Source organism: Solanum dulcamara, chromosome 4 (assembly GCF_947179165.1).
Source record: "Solanum dulcamara chromosome 4, daSolDulc1.2, whole genome shotgun sequence".
Lineage (NCBI taxonomy): Eukaryota > Viridiplantae > Streptophyta > Magnoliopsida > Solanales > Solanaceae > Solanum > Solanum dulcamara.
Window position 1 is genome coordinate 7,449,857 of NC_077240.1, and position 17,861 is coordinate 7,467,717.

At 32.0% G+C, this 17,861-nt stretch overlaps 2 protein-coding genes and 1 pseudogene across 2 annotated transcripts; 1 reads left to right on the forward strand and 2 right to left on the reverse strand.

The window, feature by feature from the left end:
• Positions 1–106: 106 nt before the first annotated feature.
• LOC129888012 (probable sodium/metabolite cotransporter BASS1, chloroplastic) lies at positions 107–4,257 on the forward strand. Its single transcript, XM_055963269.1, has 7 exons — positions 107–136; positions 1,055–1,195; positions 1,884–2,039; positions 2,162–2,283; positions 2,372–2,533; positions 2,620–2,680; positions 3,147–4,257. Exons 1-7 carry the CDS (start codon positions 107–109, stop codon positions 3,351–3,353), a joined length of 879 nt encoding a protein of 292 aa, XP_055819244.1. The 3' UTR covers positions 3,354–4,257.
• Positions 4,258–4,672: 415 nt separating this feature from the next.
• LOC129884610 (protein TIFY 3-like) lies at positions 4,673–6,153 on the reverse strand. Its single transcript, XM_055958894.1, has 5 exons — positions 5,987–6,153; positions 5,743–5,854; positions 5,531–5,654; positions 5,140–5,197; positions 4,673–4,901 (listed from the first exon to the last, which is right to left on the reverse strand). Exons 1-5 carry the CDS (start codon positions 6,118–6,120, stop codon positions 4,802–4,804), a joined length of 528 nt encoding a protein of 175 aa, XP_055814869.1. The 5' UTR covers positions 6,121–6,153; the 3' UTR covers positions 4,673–4,801.
• Positions 6,154–14,969: 8,816 nt separating this feature from the next.
• LOC129888013 (uncharacterized) lies at positions 14,970–17,821 on the reverse strand (annotated as a pseudogene).
• Between the last annotated feature and the right edge of the window lie 40 nt (positions 17,822–17,861).

Sequence of the window (17,861 nt, forward strand, 5' to 3'; positions counted from 1 at the left end):
ATTTTCTCAATTGAGTAGTTATAAATTCGTTCTCATTGCTTAATATAATGTAGATTAACGGGAGATTTCATGTCTAGGCCTTCGGGGCACGGAGTCTGAATGGTTAATGATTGTCAATTGCTGTTTAGAGTGGAATGTATGTTATAGGTCATGGTTATTATGTGATTAGTGAAAAAGACTCAATCTTTAAGAAAATAAAGAAATACTTTTGAAGCTTGTGATCTTAAACTAACGATACGTAGAATGTACCAATTTTTTTTTTAATCTTGTGGTATTAAACATATTATGTGGAAAGTTAGAATTAAAGAGTTCTCCGAAAAGAAAATACATTCTTTTTGAAACAAACTAAAAAAAGGAAAGTAAGACAAATAAATTGGAAAGGGCGGAGTAAAACACTTCTTTTGAAAGATGGCCACAATTTCCTTGCCCTGGCTTTTATTTTCTTACTAACTGTAAATATAACTGAATCTAACTCCCAAAAATATTGTATTTTTCTTTCTGAATGTTTTCATGGGTCAGGCCATAATCTGTACTTAAATGATGCCAATTGCTAACAGATTGTCTTTATTCTCTAATCTTTTCATAAGAGATGTTACCTAATCTTCCATAGCCAACTTCATTAGCTCTCTGGGAAAGTTCAAGCAATAGGATAGCAACATGTGTGTTATTCACTACTAACATGATTACCTTTTCCCCTCGTTCGAACATATGTAGGACTCGCATCATGGAACATTGAATTTGAGCTTTCAAAAGAAAGAAATGTAGGTATATCCACAGGAAAGAAGCATAGGCATATCCACTTGGTCCCACATTTGGACTACAAATATAACATGCACAAGCTATAACATTCAATTTAAGCTTTGAAAGAAAGAATGTATATGTGTCCATTTGGTCCAAACATTTGGTTTAAAGATATAGTGACTGCTTGATTTCTTGATTTAATGAAGAGAACGAGTATTTTAACTTTGTTACTTAAGTTTTAATTGGACAATATATTTGCATATAAGGTAAACTCTTATAGGACAAAATCTTTGGTTTTCCCTCATCTTTCTAGATTCTGTTTGGTTGTACTGCTCAATGTACTATTATGCCAGCCTTGGGAATGATTCTCAGCAAAATCTTGGGTCTGCCTCCTTCAATTTCAGTTGGTCTAATATTGCTTGCTTGTTTCCCTGGAGGTACAACGTCTAACGTGGTAAGATGACTTTCTTCTATATTTTTCTTCTTAGTGGAGCTAGTTAATCAGGTTTAACTTCCAAATTGACATGTTTAGATTGTAGAGGTCCAATCTTTGCATCATATTTCAACAATGTTATGAACCCACGGTAGGTTTGCTTTTCTTGTGGTTTCTCCGCTGAATTTTAGTTGAAATTCTTTTGGTGTTTTTAGGATACATGTATATGTTATTTATGGTCTTCATTGTCAAATTACAAATTCAAATTGACAAGCCCAAATAGGAGAATAAAACAGAAAGGTATGGTATTGCGAGGAGAAAATAGTTGTATGTTGGAAGCAATCCCTTACAAAGATTTTGTCCTCCTTTTCATTATTGAGGAATGCAAGTAATTTGGGCGAATCATACAATTATCATGCTTTACAGAAAGGTGTAATTCTCACTTTCGCCAAGGCTTTTAGCAAGCATTCAAAGTTGGTTAATTCTGTGTATCCTTCACATCCGACTAGAAGTCCACTTCTGTTGCAATATTTCCTGTCTGCCAGTTTCTTTCTACTGATTGGAACAAAAGATTTTAATGAAATATCTGCTTTTATTGAATGCACTCTCTTGTACTCGGATACCAGCTTCTTGATATCATGAATATATATGATCTTATAGCATAAAGCTCAATGCAAAGCCTCCTTTTTGCTTTCTAATTGATTTACAGGTAACCTTAATTGCACAAGGAGATGTCCCGTTATCAATAGTGATGACAGCATGCACTACAATTGGTGCAGTGGTTCTGACTCCCTTCTTGACAACGATTCTAGCAGAAACTTATGTTCCTGTGGATGCTGTTAAACTTTCTATCAGCACGCTCCAGGTTATGTTATTTCACTATTATGTGTAATATAATGATATTTTTGAGTTTTTGACTCATCGTATTATCTGTATGTGTTTACTGATTTTAATAATTTGTTTTTTCTTTTGTTGCTTCATTTTTAGGTTGTGGTTGCTCCAATTCTCCTGGGTTCTTATATGCAGCACAAATTTCCGAAAGCTGTGAAATTTTTTACACCATTTGCTCCCCTTCTCGCTGTCTTAGCTACATCTCTTGTTTCTGCCAGGTTTAATTGTTGATCCTAAATCACTTTCGATTGATTGTTTCCTCAACTGCCCTTTCTCACACTATCTTTTCTTTTCTTTTCTGCTCAGTATATTCTCTGAAAATGTTGGTCGTCTAAGATCTTCCGTGGTTGGCATGTCATTCTCTTCTGATTTGCCTCTAATCAGTCGTGCTCAGAATGTGCTAACTAGCGAATTTGGACTTGTTGCGGTGTCTGTCACATCGCTTCATTTTGCTGGTTTCTTTGTTGGGTAAGATTATCTTTGTTTCTTTGTTTCAATCTATTGGCCAGATTTAGCATCCAAGTGATTATGTCATATGATGAGATCTTCATCAGGTATCTTTCTGCTTCTTTGGCCGGTTTTAGCGAACCTCAAAGACGAGCTGTATCCATCGAGGTACATTCTTGACGGGAGTAAGACTTCCACACTTACTACTTTGTCAAGCATGGAAAAGATCACATTGGTAATAACAAGTTCCTATTATGTTCTTAGTAGCCCGAGACCTTTTAATAAGTGCTTTGTTCGATCTTCTGAATGACACACTCATGGATTAAGCCAATATATTCCCGGATATGATTTCCACTTTTGTTAGCTCTAATTTCTAAAGTTAAGAACTGATTTTTTTGATTCAAAAATATTTTACCCAACGGAATGGAAGATTGCCTCCCTATTCCACAACCTTGTACAATTTCAACTAATGGTTTAGATAATTATCATTCCTTGTACATCAAATCTTATGAAATGTATTTTATATTGAACTAGTTGTTACATCCAGCCAAATGGAGCCTTAAACAGAAGAACAGCTTCTCCCTCTCTGTCCGCTTGTTCTTTCCACTGATATAGGCAGCGAATGATGTTAAAGTTTCTGTATTTTTTGCCGGTTGGCATGCAAAATTCCGCCTTGGGTGTTGTTTTAGCGACCTCCCATTTCTCTTCACCAGCAGTTGCATTACCTGCTGCAACTTCAGCTATCATTATGAGCATAATGGGTAGTTGCTTAGGTTTCTTTTGGAGATGTATTAACCCTACTCAACCAAAAAGTAGTCTTGAAGTGACTGATAAATCTTGAATATCCATGTTGAACTATAGTATTCTGTTTCTTCCTATTTGTACAACTATCATAAATTTTTGCTTTTGTCATTCTCTGAGTTCACTTTTGAGGCCCTAGCAAGTAGCAATGTTGAAAACTCATCAATTGCATACTGGACAAGTCTTTGTAACTCACCTAACTATGGTTTTATAACTAAGGTCTGCAATTATAGAACCTTCATAAAGTGCCGGAATTCACATTTGAACTTCCATGATCGACAAATTCTCCCTAACTTAGCCTTTTATTCTGGCTACTGGATTCCAGTTCTTCTCCAATCTTACTTTGTCAGGGAGGGAGAGGTCATCAGGTAAGCACCTGAAGAAGGCCGGACCATATTAAGGCTGTTGTCTCCGGCCTTACCTTGCATAAATGCAAGAGGTTGTTTCCATAGCTTGAACCTTTAACCTCATGGTCAAACGCTGGCTGCTCGCGTGAAGACTCCCCTTGAAGAAGTGAAAGCATGTCTAATGCACAAAATACACAATAGAGTAGAGACAGTTTGTGAAGGTACTTTTACCCCCATTAAGTATGATCTTCTAGTTACATTATATGTAGCGAGCTTAATTCAATGAACGAAATTTCGTGATAAGTCAAAGAAGATGAATGCTAGAAATGTCAAAATGAGTGTGCATTTCTGGATATTAGGTTGCAGAGGAGCAGCAAATGAGATTGATTGGCCTGAAATATTCATATTATATGCTAAAGAATCCAATCTTTTTCCACCAAGACGCTTAGCAGGACTGTTTCAGGGCAATTGTTCGACAAATTGGACAATATGGTGTCTGTACCAACCATGAATCAATGCATTTGACAATACTGTAATTCATGGAATTGTTTTTTCTTTTTTTCAATTGAAATTAACGCCCATTTTCATTAAAAAAAATTGAAAACGGAATTGCATAAAATATTAAATGCAAGTGAAATATACAAACGGAAATATCCATAGTAACTGAAATTATGGCTACAGTAAGTAATTTTGCAAACTGTAGTTAAGGAGCCTCATTATATTTCAAGTCTTTGCTATTTTTGAAAGTTCCCCTAACTTTTAATAGCCATTCGTCTACCAGCTTAAATAATCGACATATATACAATATACGTATAATATGTATATAAGTACCGTGTATAATCAATATATAATTTATGTAGTATATTGGCTGGGGAAAAATATTGAATTTGCCGGCAGGTTATTTTTTCTATATATTTTTTTCGAAAAATTAACTTATATACATCGACAATATAAATAATTGATATTCTTTTGATTGTATTTCGCAGGTATGTCAACATTGTTAGACAGATCATTAAGATATTTCAGTAGTTTGAATTCGCATAATTCTTAAAGTTTAAATTAGAGAGTAAAATACGTTCAAGGAGAAACACAATTTTACCCTTGTGGACATCAATAAAACCTAGCCCTTGTTTAATTTGTTTCACATAGAGCTAGGAAACAACTTTTTTTCCCCCTTCAAATTATCATTTCCACTCTGATCATCACATTCAGGAGAGGCATAAGGATGTTTACTAATAATCCTGAAAATTCAACAACTATATTAATTAATATCCAAGAGAAAAAATTAAGCATTACTATTAGAAAATATGAAATTAGTTATAGAATTTGTTGGCAATTCTTAGCTAATTCATCGCTAATCCATAGCCAAATGAGATTAGTATGAAATTTTATTGTTTAGCTATGAAATTTTATCCGTCACTAATTTCCTATTTTCTAGTAGTGTGCATGCGTTTTAAAGCTGGAAGTTAATTAATTCACCTGTTATGGCGTTTATCGAAGAATCTCTTGAGGGATTTCCTTCTTGCAATTGGCAAGTCTAAAATAGAATACAACAAAATCCATCAAAACTTCAGATCATCAACTAATGTCCATCCAACTTTTTTTTAAAAAAACAATGTCTAACAACTAAAGATGCAAAAAGTGTGGTATAATGATTGAAACACTTCTACTATTATTCAAAGATTTCACTTTCGAGCCCTAAGAATGTAATTTTTCTCCCCTTTATAAGTGTGTCTAACATGCCGTGAATTCAAATTAGTCAAATCAATGCATTTCAGATTGCATGATTTTGAAAAGGGAACTTTTTTTTCAATAACATATACTAGTATGTATATGTATATTGTCAAAGTCACTAGTGCTGAATAATCACCTTCTTGAAACTTGTAGACAGGTGGAACTTGGGATTTCTGAGTTGGTTTAATTTCCTTTGCATTAATAGAAGCAGATATTAACTGTGAACAGCTTTCAGGTGTCAAATTCATAATTGACTCTGCCTACAGGGAAAATTCAATGATAGCAAATGTAAGAAAAAATAAGTCACAAAAACATACAAGTTTTGCAATTTCTTATAATTGAATATACCTTTTGAACATGAATATTGTCATAAACATGTACAGTTCCAGCATAGAATATAGTTAACTGTGCTGATTCAGACTTGTCCCTTTGTGAAATAGGAACCTTTGTATCATCATGCCTATATATATATATATATATATATATTTTATAAATACCAAAGTAATTACGTACATTAATTAAAATGCAAACACAATTAATTAGTTGCTCGATTTGATCGATAATTAATTACCTTTGATTAAGTAGTACTTACCCGAGTTGTGGTAAAATAGCCAACTCTAGATGAGACATCCTTCTTTGAACAACAATATTGTTGCCATTTTGTACATTTTTGGGTACATAGTTGTTGAACAAATCATGACCTAATTGATATGTAGAATTATTCATCGAAGAAGAAATTCTCAACTTCTTTTTGGACTATTTAATCTTCAACAAATGAAATTCTTTGCGACTTTGGTGCCAAATAGATGAATAAACTTTTGGGAATGTGGTCAGTGTATAACTATATTGTATGCATTTAAGTATTGATCTGTGGAAAGTGGATAGAAGTAGTTAAATGGTGTAAAATTAAAATAATAGATGATTGAAAATAACGCCCAAAATGGCCAATTATGGGTCTGCAGGCCTCTCGATGAATTCGAAATTGAAAACGTTTTCAGTTGGAAGGTTGGTACATGATTATATATATATATATAACAAATTATTCTAATTTTTGGACATATTCTAATTACAAAATCATCCAGCAATTTTTATTAAGTTGGATTAGTTTTATTCCATGATTTACTCAAATTAGTTATTTGTATCTGTATTTGTTGTATGTAACTGACGAAAGAATACAGAAATTTAATGGGTAGCAAATTAAAATATTGTTATTTCGTATAAATAATAAAAATATAACTAAAAGGTACTATTTAAGACTTGGTATTTGTTATTTGTAAAAATTTCCCTAAAAGTTAATGCTTCCTTTTATTTAAGTGGCTTGGGTTAATTTATGTTGATACAAGTCCAGTCCCATAACTGATCCATAAAATCAAGGAAATTTAAGACTTCATTCCATTTCCCCCTTCTTTATAATGACAATTTTAAATATATACAATAAATATAGTTATCTTTTATTTGTATAAAAATAGTCAAAAATTATAGAAAATATACATTGACTATACAATATAGTTTCACAAAAGTCATAGAAAATATAGAATGATTCTAAAATATAAATTACTTATACATTAGCTATATACTAAATATACATTATGATACATTCGATAAATGAAATATACACTGAGTATATATGAATGTACATATGAATATACACCGAATAACTATTTTTTAAGTAATTAAAATAATCAAATGGCCATCTACTGTAATTATCCCTCTTTATAATCAATCCAGATCCATTGGATTTGGATCCATTTTGCCATCTTTGATCCCATCTTGCAAGTAATTCTAAGCTTGGATGGTTTTACGGGTCCTTTGCACTTTTATTCCTATTCTGGGACTATTTTTTAACTTTTGCTCCTTACAATAAATATTTTTTTTGTGGAACATAAATTTATATTTTTATATCATAATATTCCATAAGGTATGCTCGGACATGACTTCAATTCTAAATAACAAACTTATACCCCACTAAGCATAAATTTAATTGCTAAATAACAAAATATAAAGATCAGCCCTTTTGAAGAGCAAAACATACAAGTTATGTTCCTGTGCGGCTGTACTTGATCAATTAATTACTTTTCATCTGCGCTGTTCTTTGAATTGTTTTATTCCAACAAATTTTAAGTGTTGGTTGGGTTACTATCAATTGCCTAAACAGTGAATAAAAGACAGTTAGACACTCATTACGTTAAGTCTTGGAAACAGCTTCTGACAGAAATGCAAGGTAAGGTTGCGTACAATAGACCCTTGTGGTCGGGCCCTTCCCCGGACTCTGTGCATAGCGGGAGCTTAAATACACTGGACTGCCCTTTTTTTTTTTTAAAGAAATTGACAATGAAGAAAATAAAAGTGATGAATAAAATCATGTGAAGAATAGGAAAAAAGGAATTAACAACACAGAAATACTTCCAAAAAAAAAAATTACCATTCAAACTATACAACTTTTCTATTGAAAACTTCAAAATTGTCTTCTATTACAATAACAAAAAGGAAAAATTATAATATAATATACTACGTTAAGTTATGCGGTTTAAGCACTGTGATTATGACACAAGTTTGGAAAGATCAATATAATTCTATTGATTGTAGGGATCACCTTTGAATTAAGCAACTAGCAATTAAAATTCACAAACAAGAGCATAGGTTGTCGTTGTTGCGTACTCACATGCATTGTGTTGGTAATATGAAATTCAAGTTTTATTGACAAAAAATGGAGGCTATTGACACTTTCTTGACAAATGTCCATAAGGTAATCCAAAAAATATAACACATACCGAATCACATGACTTGCAGTAGGACACATATACAGTGGCGGAACCAGGAATTTTATGAAGGGGGTTCAATATTTTATTACCTAAAATCAGGAAAAAAAATGTGCTTATTAGTAATCGAACCCGCGAGCTGAGACAAGCTAAAACAAAATATTAAACCCCCTTTGCCACTGAGCTAGTCCTTTGAATTATGCTCAAGGGGTTCAATGTTAAATATATACACATAAATTAAAAAATTTATCTTATATATATAGTATAATTTTTTAACGAAGGGGGTTCGGATGAACCCTCTGGTGTCCATGTGGGTCCGCCCCTGCACATATATCATGTCCTCGATAAGCTTTCAGTTGTAAATTTATTATAGCAAGTTTGTAAGAAAACTGACGAATCTGAGTTCACAGGTTTAAATATGTGCTAACTTTCCGATTGATCTTTTGAAATGGATTTTAATCAGTAAATAGGTCCATGGACAAATTTTGATTTTTTTTTTTAAAAAAAAAAGATAATTTGAAATGAATATAAATAAATAAAAAGAAACAAAAGAAAGGAATAGTTGAATGTATTTGGCTGCACTAATTAGATAATTAATTTGGTTGCAATAATTGGTTGAAAGCTAAAGGCACTGAATACGGCGCAACGCTCGCTGCAAGTTTTCTTTTCAATAGTTATATTGTGCGAATTTATATATTGGTTTTATTAAAAATTTGAATATAGAAAAGAATTCAACGAAAAGGGTTGCATGTATATGTAAATGTATCGATATTGTATAAATAGCGTATAATCATATATATATAATATATAACTATGTATCAAATACATTTATATACATAATTTATATAATATTTATACATTATTACAGCAGTTCATCATTCTTAATGAATGAATGTTTTTTACATCCCAACCAACTTAAATCTCCTTTTTAACTGATAACCAAACGACCCCTGAGTAATTATTTATCTATTTAAATTTGATAAAAGAGATTGTTGAATGAGTGTTCATTAATTGATATATTTATACATTGAAAATTTCATTTACTCATTATGTTATTATTAATACTACAATAAAATAATAGGACTATCTTCATCAATTAGCACAGGTGGATTCAAGATTTTGAATCTTCGTGTTTAATGCTATTTTGAACAAATCTATGACAAAACTCCAATATAGCGCAAAATAATACTTAGTATTTATTAGCAAATTTACATACAAAATTTAGATTTGTTTTGTTGGATTTAGTCAAGATTTTTACTTATAAGCGGTCAAGGGTTCTAATCTACTTATTCACAATTTTTTTACAATAAATTCACTATCATTGTCTCTAAGTGTCAAAAACATAACTAAAATATCTTTTTTTTTAGTTTCGTATCTAAACTATTGAAAGTGTTAGTTTCATATATAAACTATGACTTATTAGTTTGAGAAACACACTTCGGTGTGTAATACACACTCTCTACTCTCTCTATTTTTTGAAAAAATCTTGCCACATGACTTTCCACATGGATAAAATATTTCACCTTGACAAAAATTAGATAAACTATTAATATTAGTTAAAAGTTAAAGAATGAAGTATTTCTATCCCAAAAAAATAGAAATTATTTTTTTATAAAAAAAATTACTTTTTTAAAAAATAAAAAAAAATTAAATATTTTGCTCATGCACTCCACCACCTTCCCCTCCCCCCTCCCCCCCAAACCCCCATCCTTTTAGTTTTTTTGATTTTTTAAATTTCTTTTATAAAATATTTTTTTAAAATCCATACTTCACCCCCTCTACCAAATTTGAAAGCGGAGGGCTAGGTAGGGCGGTGTAGAATTTTTTTAAAAATAAAATTGAGAGAGGGATGGGGTATGGTGAGAAAAAGTGGTGGAGTGAGGTAAGAAAAATATTTATATTTTATTTTTAAAAAAAAAATTGGACGGAAGATAGTAATACTTTAATCTTAATTTTAACTAATTCCGATAATTTATTTAATTTTTTTAAGATGAAATATTTTGTCCATGTGGAGAGTAATGTGATAAAAAATAATTAAATGAAAGAGAGTGTAGTATACACACCATGATGAGAGTAGAATAAAAGAGAGGGTGTGTTTATCAAACTAATAAGTGATAGTTTAGAAATAAAATTCATACGCATCAATAGTTTAGGTATGAAATTCAAAAAAAAGAATAGTTTAGATGTGTTTTTGACACTTATATCGCCTCTTACATGATAGAAAAGTTTAAAAAAAATACACATAATAGAGCTTGAACTTGCAACCCTACGATAATAAACCTGAGTTTTAACTACTGACACTACAAAATTTATTATTTCTAAAAATGTCATATTTTTATTTATACTTTCCTTTAAAATATATATAAATAAATATATATATATAAAAAGTTTCAATTAAAATTACGGAATAGCATGACACCCTCTTCGATCAAGATAGATACACCCCAATTAGCCACCAGCATGAAAGAAAAAGAATAAGAAGAAAAGTCAAAATTTTCTGCACTTTGTTGGCAATAAATAAGAAAGGCCGAATGACCATTTCTTCTGCCTCTTTTATTTCATATTAGGTGAATTTGTGAAGTTATATACACATATTAAAAAAATTATTTAAGAACATAATTTGAATCATATTTTTTACTATTGCTTTTTGGAAAATATAAATATAATTTTGCAAGTAGTATGATTTATTTCTTAGAAAATATAAATCTTCAATAAATGAAAGGACAAATATAAAAAAAGTTTCAAATATCTATCTTGAACTTTGAACAATTCAATTATTTTGAACAATAAAAAATCCCTCAAAAATTTACTTAATATAAAATGGAGAGAGTAATTATTAAAAACTGGATTATCATGAGTAAATATTTTTGACTCAATAAACATTTTGTTTAATTTTGCCAACTCAAATCTTACTCTCGCCCCAAATATCTTGCATTATTAATTAACATTGCAATCCTTAAATAGTAATGCATGCATGCATATAATCCTGTAATTATGTAATCATTTATTTTTGCCATTCATTCTAAATCAAACGATCGACACGTAAAAGAGTTGTTCCATTCATTGTCCCTATTATATGGATTGTGGAAATAAAAGGTGGTGTAAAATCACCACAATATGTATACCCCACAAACAAAACAAGCTTTGGTATGTTTGCTTTGTTTTTAGGATTGATAAGACCAGTGTGATCATATCACTTATCAAATTTTCTCATATAATTAATTCCACCCTCTGCACCTTTTACATGTTTTTCAAAAAAAATTATTCAATATTTATGTTAAAATTAGATTAAATTAGAATTAATTCTGCCCCACGCACGTTTTGCCTGTCCATGTCTATGCTTATCTTATTTGTTATTTTCCCTCTTCACCCTCTTTTTTTCCCTTCCAGAGTCTTCCTTTCAATTCAGCTTCATACATTCCTCTATTATTTATTGTCGTCTTTTTTTTTCCTCTAAAAGAAACAAAAAGAAAAAAGAAAATGATGTATTGTTAATAAAAATTATATAATACTATGGGTATATTTGGTATGTTTGAAAAACTCGTGGTAAATACTTTTATGGAGAATGCATGAATGAGTTTGTTATTTATTTTTGTGTTTGATATAAATACATAAAATATTATTATAAAAATATTATATATAATCAAAATAAATACTATGAACGGTGGGCATGGATGGGAGGTAAAGGGTGTGAGGTGTTGGAAATGGAGGCTATGGAGGGTAACGGTGAAGTTGAGGTGTTGAAGAGTTAATGGACACAATCAATTGAAATTCGTTTAGATGATGATGAAAAAACTGGGAAAATGTTATATATATATATAAAACTCTTTTCTTTCTCCATAGGTTCAAAGAGAAAAAATATATAAATCATCGTTCTTTCTTCCTAATTTACTTCTCGTGATTCCAATTCCTTTTTTCTTATTTTTTTTTTTTAAAAAAAATCCAGATTTGAAGAAGATCCCAAAATAGACTGGCACCCATTGATGACTTACGAGGATTGTGTAAAACAAAGGTAGGGTCATATCAGAAATAAAATATTCCTACGATCACATGTTTGTGGGTCCCATCAAAAGGGCATGTTTTGCTAACCCCACCCACCCCACCCACCCTTCAACCCAAAAAATAAATATCTGAATTTGGAAATTGAGAAGTAATAGCACTATTCATTTATGGGAGAAGGGTCAAATATGTCTCTAAACTTGTTGAAAATGTTTAGATATATCCTCCGTTTGTAGTTTAGCTCACTCATGGCTCGCCATCTATATTTCAGCGCATATATACCCCTTTCAGCGTTAGTTGCTTTGTTGAAAAATATTTATTTTATATTACACGTGGAATTATCAAATTCTCATTTAATTGACAAATAATATTTATATTAACTAATAAATTCAACCAATTAGATATATAAAAAATCGACCCTTGCCCTAATCCGATCCCAAAATACCTTTTAAACCTATTTACATCAAAAACCCTAAATGGGGTCTTTTCTTCTCCACCACTTTTCTTCTGCGCCGCTGGATTTCATTACCATCAAAAATGAGAAGTTCATGCCGCTAGGATTTTGAGAAGATTACTCCCATCGATTTCATTTCAAGTTTTTAAAAAATGAGTCAGGGTTTGAGTGTTTCAAGTAGGTTAACGATGAACTGTCATTGTGGTATTGCAACGAGATTTTCACGGCTTTTACTCCAATGAATGCTGGAAGACGCTTTTATAAATGTTCTAAGCCTAATGTAAATTTATCATACAATTTCATTGATTTTAAAATTTTCAACCACCATTAATTTCAAATTCATATTTTGTGCAGGATTTTAAATGTGATTTCTGGATATGGATTGATGATCCACTCCATCCTAAAGTTGCAAATCTTATCCATAATTTAAAGATGGAAAATGATAATCTCCATTGTGAAAAGAAAGCTTTGGAGACAAGCATGGTTGATCTTGAAAAGTATTTGGCATCTGATAATGAAGAAAATTGTGAACGTCTAGATGAAATTAGTGTTTCCAATAGTGAGGAAGTTGTTTTCGATAATGAAGAGGTTGTTGTCGATAAGTCTTTGGTGCATAGTAGTGATGGAAAACAAAAATGTAAGAAAAAAGTCTCTAAAATATGAATTGTGTTAGCTATGTCGTGGTGTTTTTTTGCAGGATTCATCACATTTTGGATGATGAACTAGAAATTTCTAACTTTTGCCATTTCTATTTTGTAATGTTTAACTTAGAAAATATTAAACATATGTGATGTTGTTGATGACTTTGAAATTCTAGTTCATAATTTGATTTAGTTATGATTTGTTAATTTCAATATAGCAACAATTGTAATGTCATTAAGGACATACTTGAGTTGCTACAGTGTTAGTCATATGGTCATTATTGAATCCCATTTCCAAAAGATGATAGCATGAATTGCTGCTGATTTTGTTGGTTATAGTAATGAGCACATTTTAATTAATGTTGTGACAATCCCTTCTCTGGGCTCACATATTCTGGTATTATTTATGCCAGAATCAATCAGTTCATCCCTTCCTTCACCCTGCAGGGCTTCGTGGGAATCGAACCCGGAACCTCTAGCTTCTTTACATCCACCTCACGGGAACGCCTCTCACTAAATCCTATCATTTTCTCCTCTTGAAAACTAACTTTGATCATGTAAATTTTAATTTCGTTTTCAGAGTTTTGAATGAGTGGAGAGTTATAAGACTATAAGGTAGACCTAAGGAGGTTAATTGATGGTAAAAGGTCGAGAATATCTTTTTGGGGATATTAGAAAACACTAACCGCTTTTGGGATGAATTTTACTTACCCACATCCAGGTCCGTGATGCACAGTTGTTGCGGACCACACTGTCTCGCCAAATAATTTTACGCTTTGGTTTTTTATCAACACATTTCCAAGGTCTGTGACGCAGACTTGTCGCGGACCACACCACCTCATGAAATAATTTTATTTCTTTGTTGTTGATTCTTCATGGACAAGTCTGCGATGCGGACCTGGCGCGGACTACACTGATTTGTCCAATACATTCCATGTTTTGGAATAAAAGTTGTTGGTCCTTATTCCGTGATGTCGATTTGCTTTGTTGCAGTGTATTTTAGTCGCCTTGTGATTTTATTTCTCCCTTAAGTTTCAATTTCCATCAAATCATGCTTCTAATATCCCTTTGTACTCAATTAGACCTGAAAATTTCTAAACATGTTATTTAGTTACAACAATATGAAATATGCACAATATGAACTCAACTTTAGGAATTTTGTTTTCAAATCTAGCAATAATTTATGGGTTTTAGTTGCTATTGGGCACGTAAATGTGCCCAACATCAGGCATCATTTCGCCGAATGACACTAGCTCATCGAATTGTCTCGTTGAGTACAATTCTATACGTATATGAATAATGAATCGAATATTTAGAGAAAAAAATTAGGGGATAACAAATGGTTTTACATTACCAAACCTGATGTGTTAGATTAATAAAGGAAAACTGAAAATTAATTATAAGACAAAGCTAGGAGTGAATAAATACCTTTTGATTAATGCTTTTACAAGTCTTGTTAATTTTTCTATTGTTTTTTACATTTTTTCCTGTGGTGACAAGTTAAAGACTTGAAGTAAGAATGTAGAATTGGAAACTATTTGCTTATGCTGATGCATATCAACATAATTGAAAAGAAGGTGTCAACGAAAGTTTCACCTAACTTAATCCTCATATGCTAAATGAACTAGCCCCCAAAAAATTACTACAAGCTATATTGTTTGTCAACCAACTGTAATTAACTATCAGAGGATTAAGACAATAACAAACATAGAAAATAAATTACTAGAAATTATCATCGAGTAGTGGTTCTCCTCTTCCCTTAACCTCCATCATCTTGATCCTTTTCTTTTTTGCCACCATTTGCATGTGTCCGGAAGGGACAGCTTCTTTTTCTTTCCATGTTATTTTGATTGGAGAATAAGGTAGATTAATTGGCACTGAGGCACCAGTGTGATCTCCAATAAATTAAATTTTTCTTGTATCAATTGAAACACTTCTTGTCTTCAACTTCTCAGCCCGTAAATCTGATTCACAAATCACCATTGATTTTAGGGGTGGGTCTTCTTCATTTCCAACATCAGGGCCATATGCTTCAAACTCTTGTGTTGTAGCTTGTGGTAGAAAAGTAGACTCTTGTGTACCAATCTCAGTTTCATATTCACTTTCCATTGTTCTTGATTGTGAACTGGTGCTAGACAATTTTTTTTTGAATATGCATTATTTTCAGCAGATTTGTCCTATCAAAAAATTGCAATCAATAAGTATGTTTTTAACGAACTTTCAATAAGAAAAAGTAAGAAAAAAGGAATATTCCCAATAAGTATTTTGTAGCTTACCTTGTAACAATTCTTTTTATTGTGGTTTGGTTCACCACAGTTACTGCATGTCATTTGAGTGCCCTTTATATATTGGGACCACTCACATTTTCTTTTGTTTGCTTCATCTGGTTCTTTATTCCTCTTCACTTTAGGTCTGCCAACTTGTTTCACAACATCATGAGGCAACATTGCACTTGGAGGATTAACCTTTAAGAACATTTGACCTCTTACAGGCTGCATCTTGTGTTTATAGGTTAGCATGTAAGCCTCCTTGCTATACCACCAATGAATTTCAATTTTGAGATTTATTTTTTTATGTGTCAATGCTTTAATGGCATGAGGGTAGGGAATACCTGATAAATCTCAAATTCTGCAGGTATATTTTTTTTGTTCAGATTGACGGTGTATCTATGTTCTCCATCAGACACTTCATAGTCCCAATCTCCATTGAATTCCACCTTACTGTGATGTGCTATGGCCCTAAATTTAATGTAACTCTTCATGCAAGCTGGACTAAAATTAGCAACCTAAGTCCTCAACTTATTTTCATTTTTCCTTAGCAATCCCATTACTTTTACTCTTATGTCTTCTAACATCTTGATTATTGGCTTTCCTCTAGCTTCAAGGATCCACGCATTGAATGACTCAGTGAAGTTGTTATCAACCATCATGTTCTTACACTGAGTATCAAAATAAGCTCTACACCATGCCTTTGGTGGATATTTCACCAAATCCCTTGCAGCATCTTTTGATAAATTTCCTAATTATTCAACTGGTCCTTGAACTCTTCATCATATGAACTCCATGCACACCACCATATAAGCTTTCTCATTTGATCACTCCTCCACTTTTTGCACCAGTTACTCTCAATATCTCTCACACAATACCTATGCTAAGCTTCAAGCAACACTTTTTCAATAACATCTAATAATTTCTGTAATAGTGAAACAAAAAAATGAGAAATATGAAATTAAAATATGAGAATCTAAAAGTAAAAGCTGGGAATAGTACTTTTTGCATATATGAAATGAATGTGATTCCTGTACCATCTTTAAGGTCCAAAGACCTCTTCAATAACTCAATGAACCAGCACCATGTCCTGCTTGTTTCTTTGTCCACTATTGCCCATGCTAGTGGAAAGAAACTGTTCATAGAATCTTGTCCTAGTGCAACCAACAACATGCCCTTACATCTACCTTTCAAGAATATACCATCAACTCCAATTAATGTCCTCAAATCAGATTTTCAGCCTTTTTTAGATCATCAAAACATATGTACATCCTCAAAAAAAAATCCTTCAGCTAGGACGTTCTTGGATATATTTATCAAAACATCACTTCCTGAATTAGACTGTTTAATCTTTTGGGCATAGGCCTTAATCTTGTTGTAGTCATCTATATAACTACCTTCCAACTTCTCAAGAATCATACACTTAGTCCTTTTAAGCATGGATTAAGACACATTCAACTTAAAAATTATTTTCAAGTTCTCCTCTCATATCTTTTACCTTGTACTTGATATTATTTTGAAGCTTGTTCTTGAAGTATTGAGCTAATGTGGCAAATCAGCTCTAGGATTAAAAAAGGCCTCTTCACATGTGTGTTTACTGATGAGAGTTTTTATCTTAAACCCTTCAGTCTTACCATCTCTTGAAATCAAACACCTAAAGGGACACCCCTCTTCACGACCATACCTAGTTCTCTTTGAGTCACACTTGATTATACTGAAAGCCCTTTTGTTAGCTAATGCATAAAAATTCACAACATGCCTACCTTCTTTCATATTCTTAAATGACATTCCAACTTGCAATTCCTTGTAATTTTTCAACCTATCACTTACTACTCTTCTCTTTTCCTTGCTAATAGCCTCCATCCACTCATTATCATATTCCTCACCCTTAGAAAGATCCCATTCACAATCAAAATCAATACTGTGTTCACAGTCTGTACCAACGTCAACATCAATAGAAAATGTTTCAGTATGTTGTGTGATAGGTTGAGCAAAGACTGTGAGCTCACCCTCCTCCACAACAAAGAAATTGACAACTTTAAATTTCTCACACAATAGGATCAGGATGACCCTAATGCCATCATCCCCATCTACTATATAATGCATACCAGAGGGATCAGTGGCTATCAATTGTTTAATTTGAGAAAGCCCTAACTTGAAAGTAAACTCATCACATATATCTTTATGACTCAATAATTCAGGATCAAAACTATGCCAAAAGTGCATCAATTTGTTAGTGTATGCCAACTCAGGTGAAATGACCCAACTACCCACATAGTTGAATACAATATCAACTTCATCAATCATCCTTCAAAAATACATGAAAGAAACAGTAAATTCAAAATAA